The 15858-nt window shown below is 49.0% G+C and overlaps 1 protein-coding gene across 2 annotated transcripts; it reads right to left on the reverse strand.

Moving 5' to 3' along the window:
* Positions 1-3550: 3550 nt before the first annotated feature.
* Positions 3551-15569, reverse strand: KCTD7 (potassium channel tetramerization domain containing 7). 2 transcript variants are annotated; one of them, XM_045543195.1, is made up of 5 exons: positions 15246-15569; positions 12615-12784; positions 8036-8174; positions 7199-7571; positions 3551-5285 (listed from the first exon to the last, which is right to left on the reverse strand). In XM_045543195.1, exons 1-5 carry the CDS (start codon positions 15387-15389, stop codon positions 5146-5148), a joined length of 966 nt encoding a protein of 321 aa, XP_045399151.1. In that variant the 5' UTR covers positions 15390-15569; the 3' UTR covers positions 3551-5145. The 2 variants fall into 2 exon arrangements, with proteins under 2 accessions (XP_045399151.1, XP_045399152.1); XM_045543196.1 differs by having other exon boundaries at positions 5239-5285; positions 7996-8174; positions 15246-15479.
* Between the last annotated feature and the right edge of the window lie 289 nt (positions 15570-15858).

Below are 15858 nucleotides of genomic sequence, written 5' to 3' on the forward strand. Positions count from 1 at the left end.
TTTCAGCTAATAGTGATGTGGTCAGCTCACCAGGGAAGTTCACATTTTTGTTAGCAAGCTCTTGGTGAACTTGGTTTCTAGGCACAATATTTACATTCTCCCTGGGCTGAAGGAGGATGAAGCTAGCTTGTCTGCTCAGTGGGGTCCTGCAGACATCCCCTCTGCTGTGGAGGTGGAGACAGAGCTTACAGGATCTCAGGTGGACACAGATCCTGCTGGATCCTCTGCTGCTGCTGCTGTAGAGGGGCTGAGAATGTTCTCCAAATCCTGGCAGGCCAGATGTGAAAGCTGACTAGGAAAGCCAGGGACATCAGTGCAAAAGCACCTACCTGCCTGAGAATAAGGAGACAGCCCTGGGCACTGCCACTGCCACAGCTGGCTCCCAGGTGCCACATAAGGCATGGCTAGGAGTAGCCAACCAGCTTTTAAATGCCAAAGACAGGACAGCAGAAGAGGTGGAGCTGACATGGTGACAGGAGGCACAGGAAACACCCACAACAGGTGCCCATGCAGATGGGTCCTTGGGGCAGAGTCAGCTGAGGTACAGTTGGTGATCATAGTATTATGCTGACAGATCAATACTGAAGGCATTTACAGAGGTAAGTTGATATAAATTCTAGGGACTTAAATCTACTCATGATACCATCCTGCCACCTTTACAAAAATACTAGATAAGATTTCAACTGGACTTTACTTTTAAGTTTCTTTTAATAGGGGTTAAGCTCCTGGTTTTGTGGAGCTTTGGGGTTTTAGATCTTGATTTTGGTAATAACTGGAAAAAGTATGGATAAATTCACTCCAAAGTTCTACTGGGACTTGGTCATCAGGGTCTGTAATACGTTAGGAGAATCCTCTAGAAGTCATGGTTTGTTGAAGGTTGAATCAGGTTAATACCGAAGTCAGAGAAGGCTAGAAAAGGTACATCATAATCTGATGACCAGCCCCTGTTATGGAGTATTTCTGGATGGTTCAAAGCCTTTCTCACAGTTGGTTGGATTTTCTCCAGGTGCACAATAGTCCGGTTCCACTTGGTGTCAGGTGGCTGGATAAAGTGGATTCCCAGGATCTCCAGATCACGTCACTCCTCAGGAAGAACAGGTGTGTGCAGGAAGGAGTCTTTAGCAGTCCAGGGATCGAGCTGCTCTGTTCCTAAATCTGCTCTTATTATTTTCTGTGTGTGGTATGGAGATAAGGTACATTTTGGAGAAGTAAAATTTGGCCATTGGATCTACTAGATAATCCAGATCTGTCAGTCTTCCCTTGTATTAATATTTAGATTTTAGAAGCAGGTCTTTATCTGAGGAATAAATGAGGTACCTAAGTTCACAGCTAATAAGATCATTGTAGAGATGACTAGAGAAGAAAAAAACAGCACAATAATTACCCTTGCTCAGAATCAGGATTACCTTCAGGGGTGTCCTGTTTATGCTTTATTCAGAAGTTATGTCAGAAATACAGTTTAAAATTATGTTTAAAAATTAGAGAAATTAAGCTTAAGTACATGACAGAAAAAACAAAATGGTAAGGAATGAAAGGATAGAAAGTTAAAGGTAAGTAAATAAAAGCTAAAGGAACATGCTATAAGTTCAACAAATCAAAACTAAAGTAAGTAAAGTCAGCTAAGAGATCAGCTCCAAGGATGCAGAAGGGACACCTGGCAGTGTAGTGATCTGGAGTCCAGGGGCCATGAGCCCTATGCCAGGAACCTGCTGTCCCCACAGCTAAACTAAAGAGCCTCCTATTCCATTATTCTGCTACGACCAGGGATCCCTGGAGGAGGGCCATGGCCTGGGCACACGCCGCGCGTGGTCAGCCTGCCTAGCACGTCTGTGCAGTCAGACCTTCGGGGCTGTGGGAGTCCGATTAACTCGGGCTGTCCCAGATCATCCTGCCACACCCAGAGTCCAGCAGGGAGCCATTACTCACCTCCTATCACCGCTCATCGCCCCACGAGCAGGGCCCTTCCCCACCTAGTGGACATGTGTCCCTCACTCAGGAGGGCAGTAAATTGGGGACCCCAACTATCTCCTTAATATTCAGGGGCTACTTAAGGCCTACATGTCTAAGGAAGTCTTTCTAATACTCCTTCCTAGAATATCTGCTTTTCAAACCTTCACCGGAGAGCCAAGTGTGGTAGCTCACACCTGCAATCCCAGCTACTTGGGAGGCCAAAGAGGGAGGATTGCTTGAGGCCAGGAGTTTGTGACCAGCCTGGGCAACATAGTGTGAGACCCTGTCTTTTAAAAAATAAATAAATAAAATAAAAAATACAAAAGTCTTCACAGTTAGGCAGGGTGAAGCCCTGAGCCTCAGAGGTGGGCTACTGAGCTGCCAAGAGCAAGGGAGGTGTCTGCTCCTGAATGCCCCCCAGGACTTCAGAAATGGGCTGTGGCTGGAACCCTGGCTCTGCCTCTTACCAGCTATGTGCTCTGGGAAATGGCACCTCTCTGAGCTTTAGTTTTCAACTTGTGAGGTATTATTAGTATACTATTACTCTGTGTGACTGCGTGCTCAGTAATTAGGTCAGGGAATACATCTGGCACAGATGGTGCAGTGTTTTTGTCTAAAAGCCAGAATAACCAGAGATCTAAGGAAGCAACTGGAGGGTGCTGTATCTATCCAGCACTTCAGAACTTGCCTTTCTGGGTTAATCCATGAAGTGACTCCAAGTGGCATCTTTTTTTTTTTTTTTGAGACAGAGTCTCACTCTGTTGCCCAGGCTAGAGTGCCGTGGCGTCAGCCTAGCTCACAGCAACCTCAAACTCCTGGGCTCAAGGAATCCTCCTGCCTCAGCCTCCCAAGTAGCTGGGACTACAGGCATGCACCACCATGCCCAGCTAATTTTTTTCTATATATTTTTAGCTGTCCAGATAATTTCTTTCTATTTTTTAGTAGAGATGAGGTCTCACTCTTGCTCAGGCTGGTCTCGAACTCCTGACCTCGAGCGATCCTCCCGCCTCGGCCTCCCAGAGTGCTAGGATTACAGGCGTGAGCCACTGTGCTCGGCCTCCAAGTGACATCTTGACGAGTATGCTCACGAGCCAGGAAGGTACCAAACTCCGCTTTCAGAGGAAGGGCAACTTACATCCATTTTCTTCAAGGAAGGATCTTAACCGCTGAGGCTCACTCAGCTTAGAGCTACTTATCTCCTCTTTGAAAAGGGCGATATGACAGGAGGAATTTCTTTCAGAACTACCTGATACAGTTTTGAGCCACACAGGTGACTGTGCAATTGTGGTCTCTTCTTCCCCTAGAGAACTCTCAACAGAAGAGGACAGAGCTGTCTGCATAGGCTGGGGCGGGCACACTCCCACCCGAAACAAAGCCCTGGCTAGGGCAACTCCAGAAGGTTCATGGGGCCCACCTCCCTTTGACTTCAAGTCAGGGCAGAAGTTCAGCTGCTGGTCTCAGGGAAGAGTCTGTTTTATTCAGTGTGACATCCACAAACATACCACATTTTAAGCAGAAATCAAGACATATCTGGGGGCAAAGTGGGGGGCAGAGAAGGGATGAGAGCAAGTCTCTAAGAAAGAAAGGCACAGCACGCAGGTTCTAGTTCTTGACTTTAATGCCCTCCAAGGGTACTGAGGCTCCACACACCAAAGTGCTCACAGACAGGTACATGAACCCGCATGGTAAGTGTTACACTGGGTGCAGAAACCCAACGCTGTACAGAAGGAAGACAATGGACCCACGTGATCTCCCACACTCTGGAGGTGACTGCCTGTTCCTACACCCAATCTTCGTTTCCACCTCCCTCAACCCCTTGCCAGCCCACCCTTCCCCATTTAACATACACACATATATGTGCTTTGTCCAGAATTCCAAAAAGTGCCTCTCCCACCCCAGTTCCCAACACTCCAGCTTCAGAGGAAGAAAGCGTCTCTCTTTTAAGGACCACGAGACAGGCACCTCCTTCATGCAAGAGCCCCAGCTAAGCAGTACCAAGAAAGCTTCATCACTTGTATTAGAATCAAATAAGGGCAGAAGGACAGTGTTTGAAATTCTTACTGGGATCACAATGGTCAGTGTGCGTAGTGTTTGTTGGACCCAGCCTAGACCCAGATGACACACAGATGTCCACCCCCCTCCATGTCTTGCAAGTATCTATTTCCTAGTCCTCCAGCGGGCAACTCGGAACAGGAAGATTCTATCCCTTAATCAGCCTGAGGCACAAGGCTCAGACAGCTCCAAGAATACCCTAAGCCCCAGAAAAAGAACAGAAACTTCCAGAGTGCAGTTGTCTGCTTGTGGCATGGTATGCCTGGCGAACAAGGCAGAGGTAGAATAAGGGGGTGACGGCTCCTCTCTTCCATTTAGAGCATTGCCAAAAAATTCCTCCCCTGGGGTGGGATGTGTTTCAGTGTAGTTTTGTTTCAGTCTTGTTTGTTACTATTAGATTATTTATTTTTATTGAATTTTGTTATGGCTAGCATTACACCATACGGTCCTATCTCCTAAAACTTTCACCTTCCCAACCAGTGAGCAGGGTGCCAGGGAAAAAGGTCAAACGAAAGGGAAGCTCCAAAGGCAAGCACTTTGGTTTGACTCATCGATAACTACTGGCCTGTCTCGATGAAAAAATAAATCTAGTCCCTTGTCAAGATAAGAGGCATTTATTGACATTATGCACAAGAATTCTATGAAAATATACTTTCTTTCACACAGGGAAAAGCTTTCATCCTTTGGAGTCTTCCTTCCATACCCAACCCTTCCTGTGCTCTGGGCCGGCCACTTAGAGTTGGAAAAGGATCAAACTGGGAGAAGCCACTTCCGCAGGGATGACCCCTTTACTTGGAGGCCATTACCACAAACCACCACATCCAATTACACTTTTTAACCTGGCCTTGGCTTCTCATCAGTGAATGGCCAGACTGGGCCACTGAACGCTTTAGCTCCATTTAGAAAGAACTCTAAGCTGGCTGCCCAGTGTCCCCTGCCTGCTCTACTGGCCCAGAGCCTTGTCTCCCACAGTGGCACAAACATAACCACTGCGAGGACAACACAGGGGGACAGAGAAACAGGGGTGTCTCCAGCAAGAGGCACAGGGACAGTGTCATTAGCCAGCATCCCAGTAACCCTGAGCAGGCCTTCAGGACCTGTTTTTGAGCAAACGAGTTTCTCCCTGTCTTAAGGGTACAGACTCTAAACAGCCGAGCAATGTGAAGTCTGTGGTGGGGGCGGGGGGCGGGGACAAGGGGCCAAGGCCAGGTCACTGGAAGCACTGGGCTTAACGATCTGCTCTCTACGCACACGCACTTCCTCCTCGTAGTTTGCCTCACTAGCTGTCAAAAGACAAACACGTAGTAGGCAGTGGACAACACTGATCAGAGCAACCTAAATGACAGGTTTTTCTGTTAGAATAAAGCAAGAGCCACGTTGCTGAGCTAAGCTCCAAGCAGGGTCAACAGCCCCAGAAAAGAGATCATCTATTTGTATACGAGGACAGAGAAAGCACATATCCTAGAACATGAACGACTGTCCTTTCCTCTTAGACGTCAGTCTCCAACTCTGTTTGACCCATAAAAGTGCAACATGAGTCCAAAACCACATCCTGAAATCTGTTTCCACACAGGGGCTGGGGGTCACTGCCCTCCAGCCCATAAAGGAATTCAGCCAAGGTCCCGGGGCCTGGCCTTCTCTTCCTCAGATGGACACTGATGTTTTCAGCAACCTCCTTGCCCCTACCTCACCTACCTGGTCTGTAGGTCTGAGACCAATGGGGCTGTCCTCATACAGTCTCTTTTTCTCTCTCTCTTTTTCTAATAGATGCAGCCTCGCTATGTTGCCTAGGCTGGAGTGCAGTGGCTATTCACAGGCACAGTTATTGCACACCACAGCCTCAAACTCCTGGGCTCAACTGATCCTCTTGCCTCCGCCTCCCGAGTAGGTAGGACTACAGGCAAGTGCCACCACATCCAGCTGTCACCAATTCTTTACATATCGAAACATCTCCCCTGAAGAATACCCAGGAACGTCCAACAATCGCACTTATAGAGAGACACCACTAATGCAGCACAGAAATGTTACACTGTGGTCAGCTCTCCTTTCGGAGACGCACGTCCGTACCCTGGCTACTCGGCCCAGGATGCAGACAGGGCAGGAAGGAAATGCAGATCCTTGTGGACCTTTTTCTCTTTCTGAAATGTGGGGAGTAAAACCTAACGGAGGTTTTCTGTGATCTTCCTACGGCTCCTGGGCCAGCTGTGCCTCTCCACCAGCCCCTCCTTTCCTTTCCCAGGGTCGACGCTCTCCTAGAAGGAGAATGTTAGCAGGATAAAAGCAACAGGGTTTAAAAATGGGGTCCCCTTCCAAAGAGGTTCACCACAAATTGGATTCTAACAAATGAAATAGCAGCCAAGGAGGTATTCTGAGCCTCTAAAAAGGATGTTACATTTCAAAGGTAACAGAAGATCGAGGCATCTTGCCCACCTGACTTAGGCAATCTTCAAAAGGAGCCTTTGAAATTTGCATTCCAGCCCTGTGAGAAGATACCCTGCAGGCAAGGAAGGTTGGTGGAAGGTAGGAGAAGCTGTGGCCCTAAGGCAGGGCTGTAAACATTGTGGTTTTCTAAGGCCAACCTGGTACATGGCTTCGGCAACTATGGTTAAATCTCCAAAAGGTGGTGAAGAACATGTTCCAGGAGGAAAAGACGTCTTTCCACATCCTAAGAATGTGGGGGACTATCCTTGGAGGAGGAGGGGTGCATTGGGAGAGAACTCTTTCTTCTTCAGCCAGAGGCTGTGGGGAGGCTACTCGGGAGAATCCCCATCACATTCCGAGTTCACGCCAATACGCTGCGCACAAGGAAAGGGTGCTTGAACGGGGCTAAGTGATTACGCCTACATCAGTTTGGTAATGTGGCTCTAAAAAGGGCAGGAACTCTCTTGTGAGGTCAAGAAGGCGACACAACTCTGGACTTCCTGGTCAAGCTCCAGCTAGGCCCCATCAGCCTCAAGTAGACCGCCATGCCTCAAGGAAAGGCCAAGTGAGCACAGGCCCTGAGCCTGACCCTGAGGTGCCGCTGGGGGACTGGAGCTGCACCTCCGTCCCCTCGGAGCTGTGCCTCAGGACTCCGTCCTCACCTCAGCAGGCTCTGGGGCAGTCAGCAGCCCCTCCAGGGATCTTACTCCCAGAGCCACCAAGGGGGTGGGACACCCTCCCTGACAGGCCTCTGTTGCCTACCAGGGCTACTCACCACCATGTGATCTTGAACTCATAGATGGGGCGCTTGCAGTAGTAGTGGTTGACGAGGTGCTTGTCACACACCCCGATGCACTGGTGGTCCACGGTGAGGCCCTGGGCTGAGAGGTCTGTGACCAGGCAGTGCAGCAGGTCATAAACATCAGCCACGGCCTCCCAGGGCCCGAAAGACACATCCACTTCACAGTGGTGCTCAAAGAGCTGCCCGTCACTCTCGCTCCGCTCGAAGCGCAGGGAGTTGAGGAGGGGACACTCGTAGGGGGTGATGGGCATCTCCTCCTTGAAGACACAGACCTTGAGCTTGGCAAAGCGGGCCTTCCGCTGTACTGCACGCAGCCGGGCGATCTCCACAATCCGCTCCAGATGGTCTAGGAGGGGCGACACAGCACCCATCACTGGGGTGGAGGGGTGGCACGGGGCAGTGGGAGGGTGCATAGAGTCCTAGTGACAGCAGGATGCAGAGGGGAAGAGACAGATTTCCTGGGGCAGGACTCAGTGGGCCTACGAAGGGCACAAACTTAAACAGTGGTCATGGTTCTCCAGAGCAAAAAGAAACCAACGGGATGAGGATTGTCCCTTTGAAATGAGATTTGCTGACTGTTGTAGGCAAGGTGAGCCCACCTTGACCTGAATCTTCCCACTGTGACGAGGAAGGGAGGAGGACAATGTCTCCCATCTTGAGTACCCGGATCATCCCTGGACCCACTTGTTCTGGTGGAGACCTAGACGTGACAGACGCCTTGCAACCCTCTTCCCTCAGACCCCGACTGTCCCGGGCAGTTGACACCTCACCTTTGTAATAGGGCATGAGTCCCAGAAACGCCTGGCGCACCTTCTCACCCTTCAGTGGCTGCATGTTCTCCAGCTGCTCCAGGAGGGGCCCGATGGCGTAGTACTGGGCCTCCTTGTACACAGCCCGTACACGCTCCCAGGGAGGCAGGTCCCCCGAGCGTAGGAAATTCAGCACGTCTCTGAGCAGGAAGAAAGAGGGTAGGTGAGAAGGAGTTAATGGACCTGCCTGTTGCCACACAGTGGTTGGACAGAATCTGGAAGCAGACTGCCAGCTGTGTAAACATGGGTAGGTTAACCCGACTTGGTGCCTCAGCTTCCTCATCTGTAAAATGGGAGAAAATAATAAGACTATCTCATAATGTTATGAGGGAGTTAAGTGCTTAGGAAATTCCTGGCACAGAGTAAGCCCTCAATAAGTGTTGGTAGTTGCTATTATCAGTATGATTATTATTACTAATATAATTAATATTAGGTATATTATTAATAGGTATTACAGGTATAATGGAAAGATATAACATCTAGCCACTTTACATATATATAGTTTTAAACTGAGGTGCAATATTCAATAAATGTACAAATCTTAATTGTATAGTTCAATCAGTTTTTAAGTGTGAATATACTCACCCAACCATCCCCCCGCCCCAGATCAAGTTATAGAACATTTCCATCTCCTTAAGGTTTCCTGGGGCCCCTTCCCAGTCAATCTCTAGAAAGGCGCCCACTCTAACTTTTCCTTCTGTTAATAAAATTAGTTTTGACTTTTCTTGAAATTCATATAAATGGAATCATACAGTATGTTCTCTTTTGTACCTGGCTTGTTTCTTGCACCATAATGCTTTTGAGATTTATCCACCATGTTGTGTGTAACGTAGTTTATTTTTTTGTATTATTAGTTTCTTTTTATTATTGATTATGTAAGTAGTATACCACTGTATGAATATACTATAATTAATTTATCCATTCTCCTGTTGATGGACATTTGGGTTGTTTTCAGTTTTTGGCTGTTATGAGTAGCTGCAATGAACATTCCTGTATAAAACCTTTTGTAGGGCTGGACACGGTGGCTCACACCTGTAATCCTAGCACTCTGGGAGGCCGAGGCGGGAGGATCACTCAAGGTCAGGAGTTCGAGACCAACCTGAGTAAGAGCGAGACCCCCATCTCTACTAAAAAATAGAAAGAAATTAACCAGACAACTAAAAATATATAGAAAAAATTAGCTGGGCATGGTGGTGCATGCCTGTAGTCCCAGCTATTTGGGAGGCTGAGGCAGAAGGATCGCTTGAGCCAGGAGTTTGAGGGTGCTGTGAGCTAGGCTGACACCACAGCACTCTAGCCTGGGCAATACAGTGAGACTCTGTTTCAAAAAAAAAAAAAAAAAACCTTTTGTGGGCCAGGTACAGTGGTTCACATCTATAATCCTAGCACTTTGGGAGGCCAAGGCAGGAGAATTGCTTGAGGCCAGGAATTTGAGACCAGGATGGGCAACATAGCAAAACCTTGTCTCTGCAAAAGAATTAAAAGTTAGCTGGGGTGGTGGTGCACACCTGTAGTCCTAGCCACTTGGGAGGCTGAGGCAGGAGGATCACATGAGCCCAGGGTCCAGGAGTTCAAGGCTCACTTGATCACTCCACGACACTCCAGCCTGGGTGACAGAGTGAGACTCTATTTCTAACAAAAAAACCCAAAAAACCTTTTGTGGACACAAGCACCAATTTCGCTCGGGTAAGTGTCAGGACTAGAATTGTTCGGTCACAGGATGAGTGCACGTTTAACAAAGTGGTTGTAGCATTTCTACATTCTCACCAGTAATGTAGAAGAGTTCTAGCTGTTCCTCATCCTTGCCACCAGTATTGTTCTATAGCTATACGAAGAAGATTAAATGCCTAACCATAATGTCTGAACAAGTTGGTTCCAGGACTGAATAAAATTACATATTGCATTTTCTTTTCTTTCTTTTTTTTTTTTTTGAGACAGAGTCTCACTCTGTTGCCCGGGCTAGAGTGAGTGCCATGGCGTCAGCCTAGCTCACAGCAACCTCAAACTCCTGGGCTTAAGCAATCCTACTGCCTCAGCCTCCCGAGTAGCTGGGACTACAGGCATGCGCCACCATGCCCGGCTAATTTTTTCTATATATATTTTTAGTTGTCCAGATAATTTATTTTCTATTTTTAGTAGAGACGGGGTCTCGCTCAGGCTGGTCTCGAACTCCTGACCTCGAGCGATCCACCCGCCTCAGCCTCCCAGAGTGCTAGGATTACAGCTGTGAGCTACCGCGCCCAGCCTGCATTTTCTTAAAATAAAAATTCAGTCTTTCTAATTCACTTTTCAGATTCTTTACTGCTAAGAGTAGTCAGACCCATCACTGGTAGCCGTGGCAGGGAGTAAACCCTAAGATCAGGTTGTTACTGAGGTAACAACAGCTTAGCCTGTGACCATAATACGACACCAGAGAACACTCACTAAGAATTAATGTTAATCTGTGTCAGCCACTATTTGAGTGTTATCCCATTTAATCCTTTCAACATTATATGGTATGTGCTATCTTATCTCCATTTTATAAATGGGGCCCAGAGAGGTTAGAAATACCCTTGCTCAAGCAGCCACAGCTGCCAGAGGCTCAGATCCAGACGTGGCTGACTCGAAGCCCACACCCACAATGGTCCCGGCTTCAGCACAAGCATTCAGACCAAAGTGTGGTACGCTCATCACCATGGGGCCTGTTCCAGGTAGAGGCCCAAGCAGCCTCCATGGTGGGTGCTGGGGGTACCTCAGCTGCACCAGCAGACAAATGCACCCCACCAGCTGCCCTGAACCTGTATTTTATGAGTCTTTCAACAACTTCATCTGCTGCTGATGAATCATAGGCCACTGGAGTCCAGCAGTCTGAGTATGAATGCCACCATATCCTGCTTTCTGCCACGCCCCTGCCTGCTCTGTCACTCTCCTGCTGTGCCGCGTGGGCATAGGCACATCAGCCTTGAGTCAAACCCTGTTCCCCCTTTCTACAGCCCCTCTTAAAATTAGTGCTGTAGGATCTTCAGCAAACCTTGGTGAGCTCTAAAAATCAAAACCCTGGGGTAAGGCCCAGCTAAGAGTGCTGTGGGAGCTGCCAGCTGGGGCCAGCACTTTCCTCCCCCAAACAGCCTGCAAACAAGAATCTTTTTATAGTTCTGCAGAGCGATGTGACACTTTGTTTTCTCAGCATTGGAGGCAGCTGACAGCCCACTGGGGAAACCCAGATGCTACACAGCAAATTATTTGACCTGAGGCTCCTTTCTGAGGATAAAAATGACCTTTTCCCACAATGTAGGCAATTCTACTTGGACGCCAGCACAGAGATGTAGTGGTTTAGAGTTTCTGCCTCCCTGGTCATTTGATTCAAGGTCAAGGACCATGTAAGTTTTCTAGTTATCTCCAAACGTAGACTGAAGGAGCAAAGAGTTCTAGTGACACACACTGAAAAGGACTTGGCCAAGGGTCACACCAAAGCTCTTTATTTAATCCACATTGACAGGCCTGTGAGGCAGCTATAATTATTTCTCATTTCATAAACAAGGAAACTGAGACATAAAGTCTTTAAATCGTTTATGCGTAAGATTGTCAGAAGTCCTTTCTTGGGAAAGGTTATTATCATTATTTTTAGAGATGGGGTCTCACTATGTTGCCCAGGCTGGAGCGTGGTGGCTACTCACAGGTGCCATCATAGCGCACTGCAGCCTTGAAACCTGGGCTCAAGTGATCCTTCTGCCTCAGCCACCAGAGTAACCGGGACGATGAGCATGGTCCACCATGCCCAGCTGCTTTTTTTTTTTTTTGTGATTCTGTTTTCCCATGTTTTAGTGTTAAAATGACAGGAACAACAGAAGGATTTTTTTAAGAGACTTTTCTTGGCAAAATTAAAGGATGGCAACCCTGTGTCAGCCCTTCCCTAACCTTTGTCATCATTGTTGCTTTATACTACTGAAAGAAGTTTGGGAACCACTGCTACACCACATGCTTCCTCCCAACGGCAATGTTGAACCCTAGAATCTAGATCTGAAGGTATTCTCTGAGAAGTTGTTTTAGACTCTCCCTGTGTCTAGGTGGGATCACACCTCTTCCTCTCCACACAGATGATAACTTCCTGATCTCAAATTGCCTAGGATAGCTGGATGCAGTGGTATGCATCTAGCTGTTTGGGAGGCCGACACAGGAGGATGGCTTGAGCCCAGAAGTTCGAGGCAGTGCATTATGATCACATCTGTGAATAGCTACTGCACTCCAGCCTGGGCAACACAGTGAGACCTTATCTCCAAAAAATATAAAAAATTAAAAAACCTAAAAATAAATTTAAAAATAAATAAATGAATAATAATAAAAATTTAAAAATTGCCTAGGATAGAAGCTGTTTCCTCATACCCAGCCAGTGTGGGTAATTTGGAATTTCTCTGGCTGTCCTTGTCTCCTTTGGCAAAGAAACTAAGCATTTGGATCCAATTCAACAAGCAAATTTATTAAATTCCATCAGAATGTTCTCTCTTCTTCTAGGTACTATGGAATATGCCAAAGTCCCACATCCAAGCCCAGGCTACTCACTTGCTAGGACTATAAAGTTGATTGTAGAGTGAGAGACATACCCAAAGTGTGTACCATCTCGGTCAATGAAGTACCGGCCCTCGGAGTCCGTGGGGATGTAATGGCGCCCACTGAACATGGCCGCCAACATGGTATCTTCGTAGCGCCGCAAGGTAGACAGGCGTGTAGTGAAGTGAGCCCCTCCAATGTTAAGGGGGACAACCTCAGGAAACTGGAAAGGAACCATGGTGTTCTCAGGCAGGCAGGGGGGAATGAGAGGCAGGGCTGCTCCGTCTTCAGTCTTCTCTGGTCCGATTAGTGCCAACCATTCGCTCAGTCACCCAAGCCCAGGGGACCCTCTGAACACATTACATTCTCTCTCCTTCCTCTTCCTATACTCATCAGTTGCCAAGTCCTACCTGTTCTACCCCCCATAGCTCTTAAGTCAGGTCTCTACACCCCAACCCCACTATCTCTGCTCTAGAGCTCAAGCCTTCATTGTCCTCCTTCCACTTCCTGAATTTACTCTTTGTGTCTTTGCTCATGCTGTCTTCTTTGCCCAAAATGCACTTACCACTCTCCCTCTGCCGATAAAGCAAAGCAATTGCCCCATATGGTGGTGCAGGTTGTTTACTGTATAACGGCACCTGGATGAGAGTGATCTACTAACCCAGCTACATGCCCTTTTTCTAATTTACACCAAGGCACCATATAGGTTAGCAGCATCCACTCATTCTAGAAGTTTCCATTCAAGTTCCCCTCCTCTGTGAGCTCCATTGTCCCTCACCTGCCCCCAAGATAGAGTTAATGACATACTCCTCCACTGTGCCTTCCTGGTGTGCCACACTTTCCTCTATTATAGCACCTAGCACAATACACTGGCAATTATCGGCCTCTGTCAACACACTCCACTAGGCCTCAAGCCTCCCAAGGGCAGGGAAAGCATCTTGCTCGCCAATCATGGGGCTGCCACAGCAGAGCTCAGTAGATGTGTGTTGAAGGCTTCCAGGCAACCAGTCCTCTCTTACTTCATCTGTGGAGGGAGAAGATTAGTCTCCAGTCCAGCTAAGGTTCTGGAGGCAAGGGCTGGGCAAAGAACAGGAAAATGATGGTACAGATGTGCCCTAAGAAGCTTGGGGTTTCCCCTAAAATGCTCAGGCTTTTTTTTAAGTGTCTTTCAGTGCTTGTGGTTTCTATCAAACTGTATCTGAAAGAAATGAGGTCAGTTTTAGTTCTCTCTAATTTTCCCACAAACTTCCTCCAGATCAACTAAAATTTTATCCCAGTGCATACTTTTCAATATTACATCTCTCTCACTCCAGTGGAAGTTTATGCATATTTATCTAGACAGACCCTTTTCCTACCTTTCAAATCCTTTGTGAAATAAAGTAGGGTACAAATACATTAACGAAAACTTACCCAGGGCCTTGTGCATTGTGAGATCACAGTAAAGACCCAAAATGCACTGAATGAATGAATGAATGAAATAGGTGTTTACAGCTCTATGTATGAAAGTATTGTTACTCTTCTGCACCTAGAACATGTGTAAATGCCTTTTGGTTATTCTATAGGTCCTTAGAAACCATTCTATGTGTATACCAAGGACTCAGATATTGTTTTGGAATAATAATACTTTACATTTCTGGATCTCTTTAAACCTTTTCCAAAAATATTTGTACCAATCCAAGTATTTGCTCCATATTAGAGATTAGAAGATTGAAGTAGAGAGAACAAAAGTCATCAAAAACACAGAGTTTTAGAGCTCACATGGAGCAATGCAATTGGTGGGGAAGCTGGCCCTGGAGCCCTAGCCTGCAGTCTCTCTCTCAAACTACATCATTTCCCCAATGACTACACAAAAAATAGCACCACTGGGTCTGTTTTTCAACTGCAGAGAGTATTTCTAGAATTTTGCTCATTTTCACAAGTTGCCCAGGATGTTGGGGGGTATAAGACTTACAACCCTAACACAACACTATCTGTCTAAGAGTCTCACCCAGCCCAGCTCCCCTGGGCCTCTGTCCACTGTCCTGGGACTCCACACATCACATGCTCCGGGATCCAGGACTACCTTAGCTAGACTCCCTCTTCAGTGTCCAGCAAGGCCCCACCTTCCCTCCTCTTTCCCCTTCTCTTGAGGGTCATTTCAGGGATTAAACAGGATAGTGTCACACACATTAAGTAAGAGCAGTGGAAGCCACGGTGCATCACAGCACAGCAGCTAGTGAGCGGAAGCCACGAGGTTGTCAGGTGAGCGTGGACACATTTATTACTTGGCCAGCTCCTTATCTGCAGATGGCTCCTTGTCCCATTCCCTGGGCAGCTGGGTATAAGCAACCACCAAAGCCTCCTCCTGGACTCTCTAGAAGACACCATCATCTCTTGGGGCTCCAGGGTCCCCCTCCCATGGCCTGCCCTCCCCCCTAAAGGTGGGACATAGGGAAGGGAGCAAATCAGCCTTGCAGGCAGTGGGTGCTGGAAGGAGGGGCTGGGGCGCCAGGTGTCCCCAGGGTCAGGGAAGACACAGCTGGTGCATTTGATACATTTTACAGGGGCGCGGGCGGGGGAGCACAGCTCCTGGGGCGCCGCCCTGAGCCCGACCCCGGACCTCGGCCCTGGCCCAGCGGGGCTCCCCTCCCAAGGTCAGCTCTGTCCCGCACCGTCCCCACGCCCCCCTCCGGCCGTCCAGGTACCTCCTGGGGCAGCAGGGGCAGCGCGTGCCCCGCCTGCGTGGCCGTCGGGGTGGCCGGCTCCAGAAAGTCGTCTTCGGCGTCGGAGCTGGACATGGCACCGTCCGGGCGACGGCTGTCTGGCTCCCGCCCCGTGACTACCACCATCCCTCTGGCTCTGGGCAGTGGGCGCGGCTTCGGGCGGGCGGCGGCGGCGGCGGCGTCCCCGGGCACTATCGCCGGGCAGCGGCTGGCATGACGCGGCCGGCCGCGGGGGAGGGGCCGAGAGCCGGAGCGCGGGCCGGGAGGGCGGCCGCTTCCTCAGCACCTACCCGCTCGCGGACCAGCCCGCCGACCGCCGGGCCCGGCCTGACCCGGTCGCCTCCCGCTATTGGCTAAGCCCCTGCAGGCTCCGCCCTGATTGGCAGGACGTTCTCCCAGTCGCAGAGCAGGCAGCGCGTTCGGCCGGCGTCCCAGTGGCCATTGGGAGCCGGGCCTGCTGGTCTGCCCTGCTCTGATTGGCCCTCTGGCCAGCGGGCGCGACCCCTCCAACGCCGAACCCCGCCTGGGTAGTCAGCGCGGGGGCGCGCGGCCGCCGCCTCCTAAGAGCGGGCCTCGGCGGCGGCTCTGACGACCG

The sequence above is a fragment of the Lemur catta genome, chromosome 2 (assembly GCF_020740605.2).
Source record: "Lemur catta isolate mLemCat1 chromosome 2, mLemCat1.pri, whole genome shotgun sequence".
NCBI lineage: Eukaryota > Metazoa > Chordata > Mammalia > Primates > Lemuridae > Lemur > Lemur catta.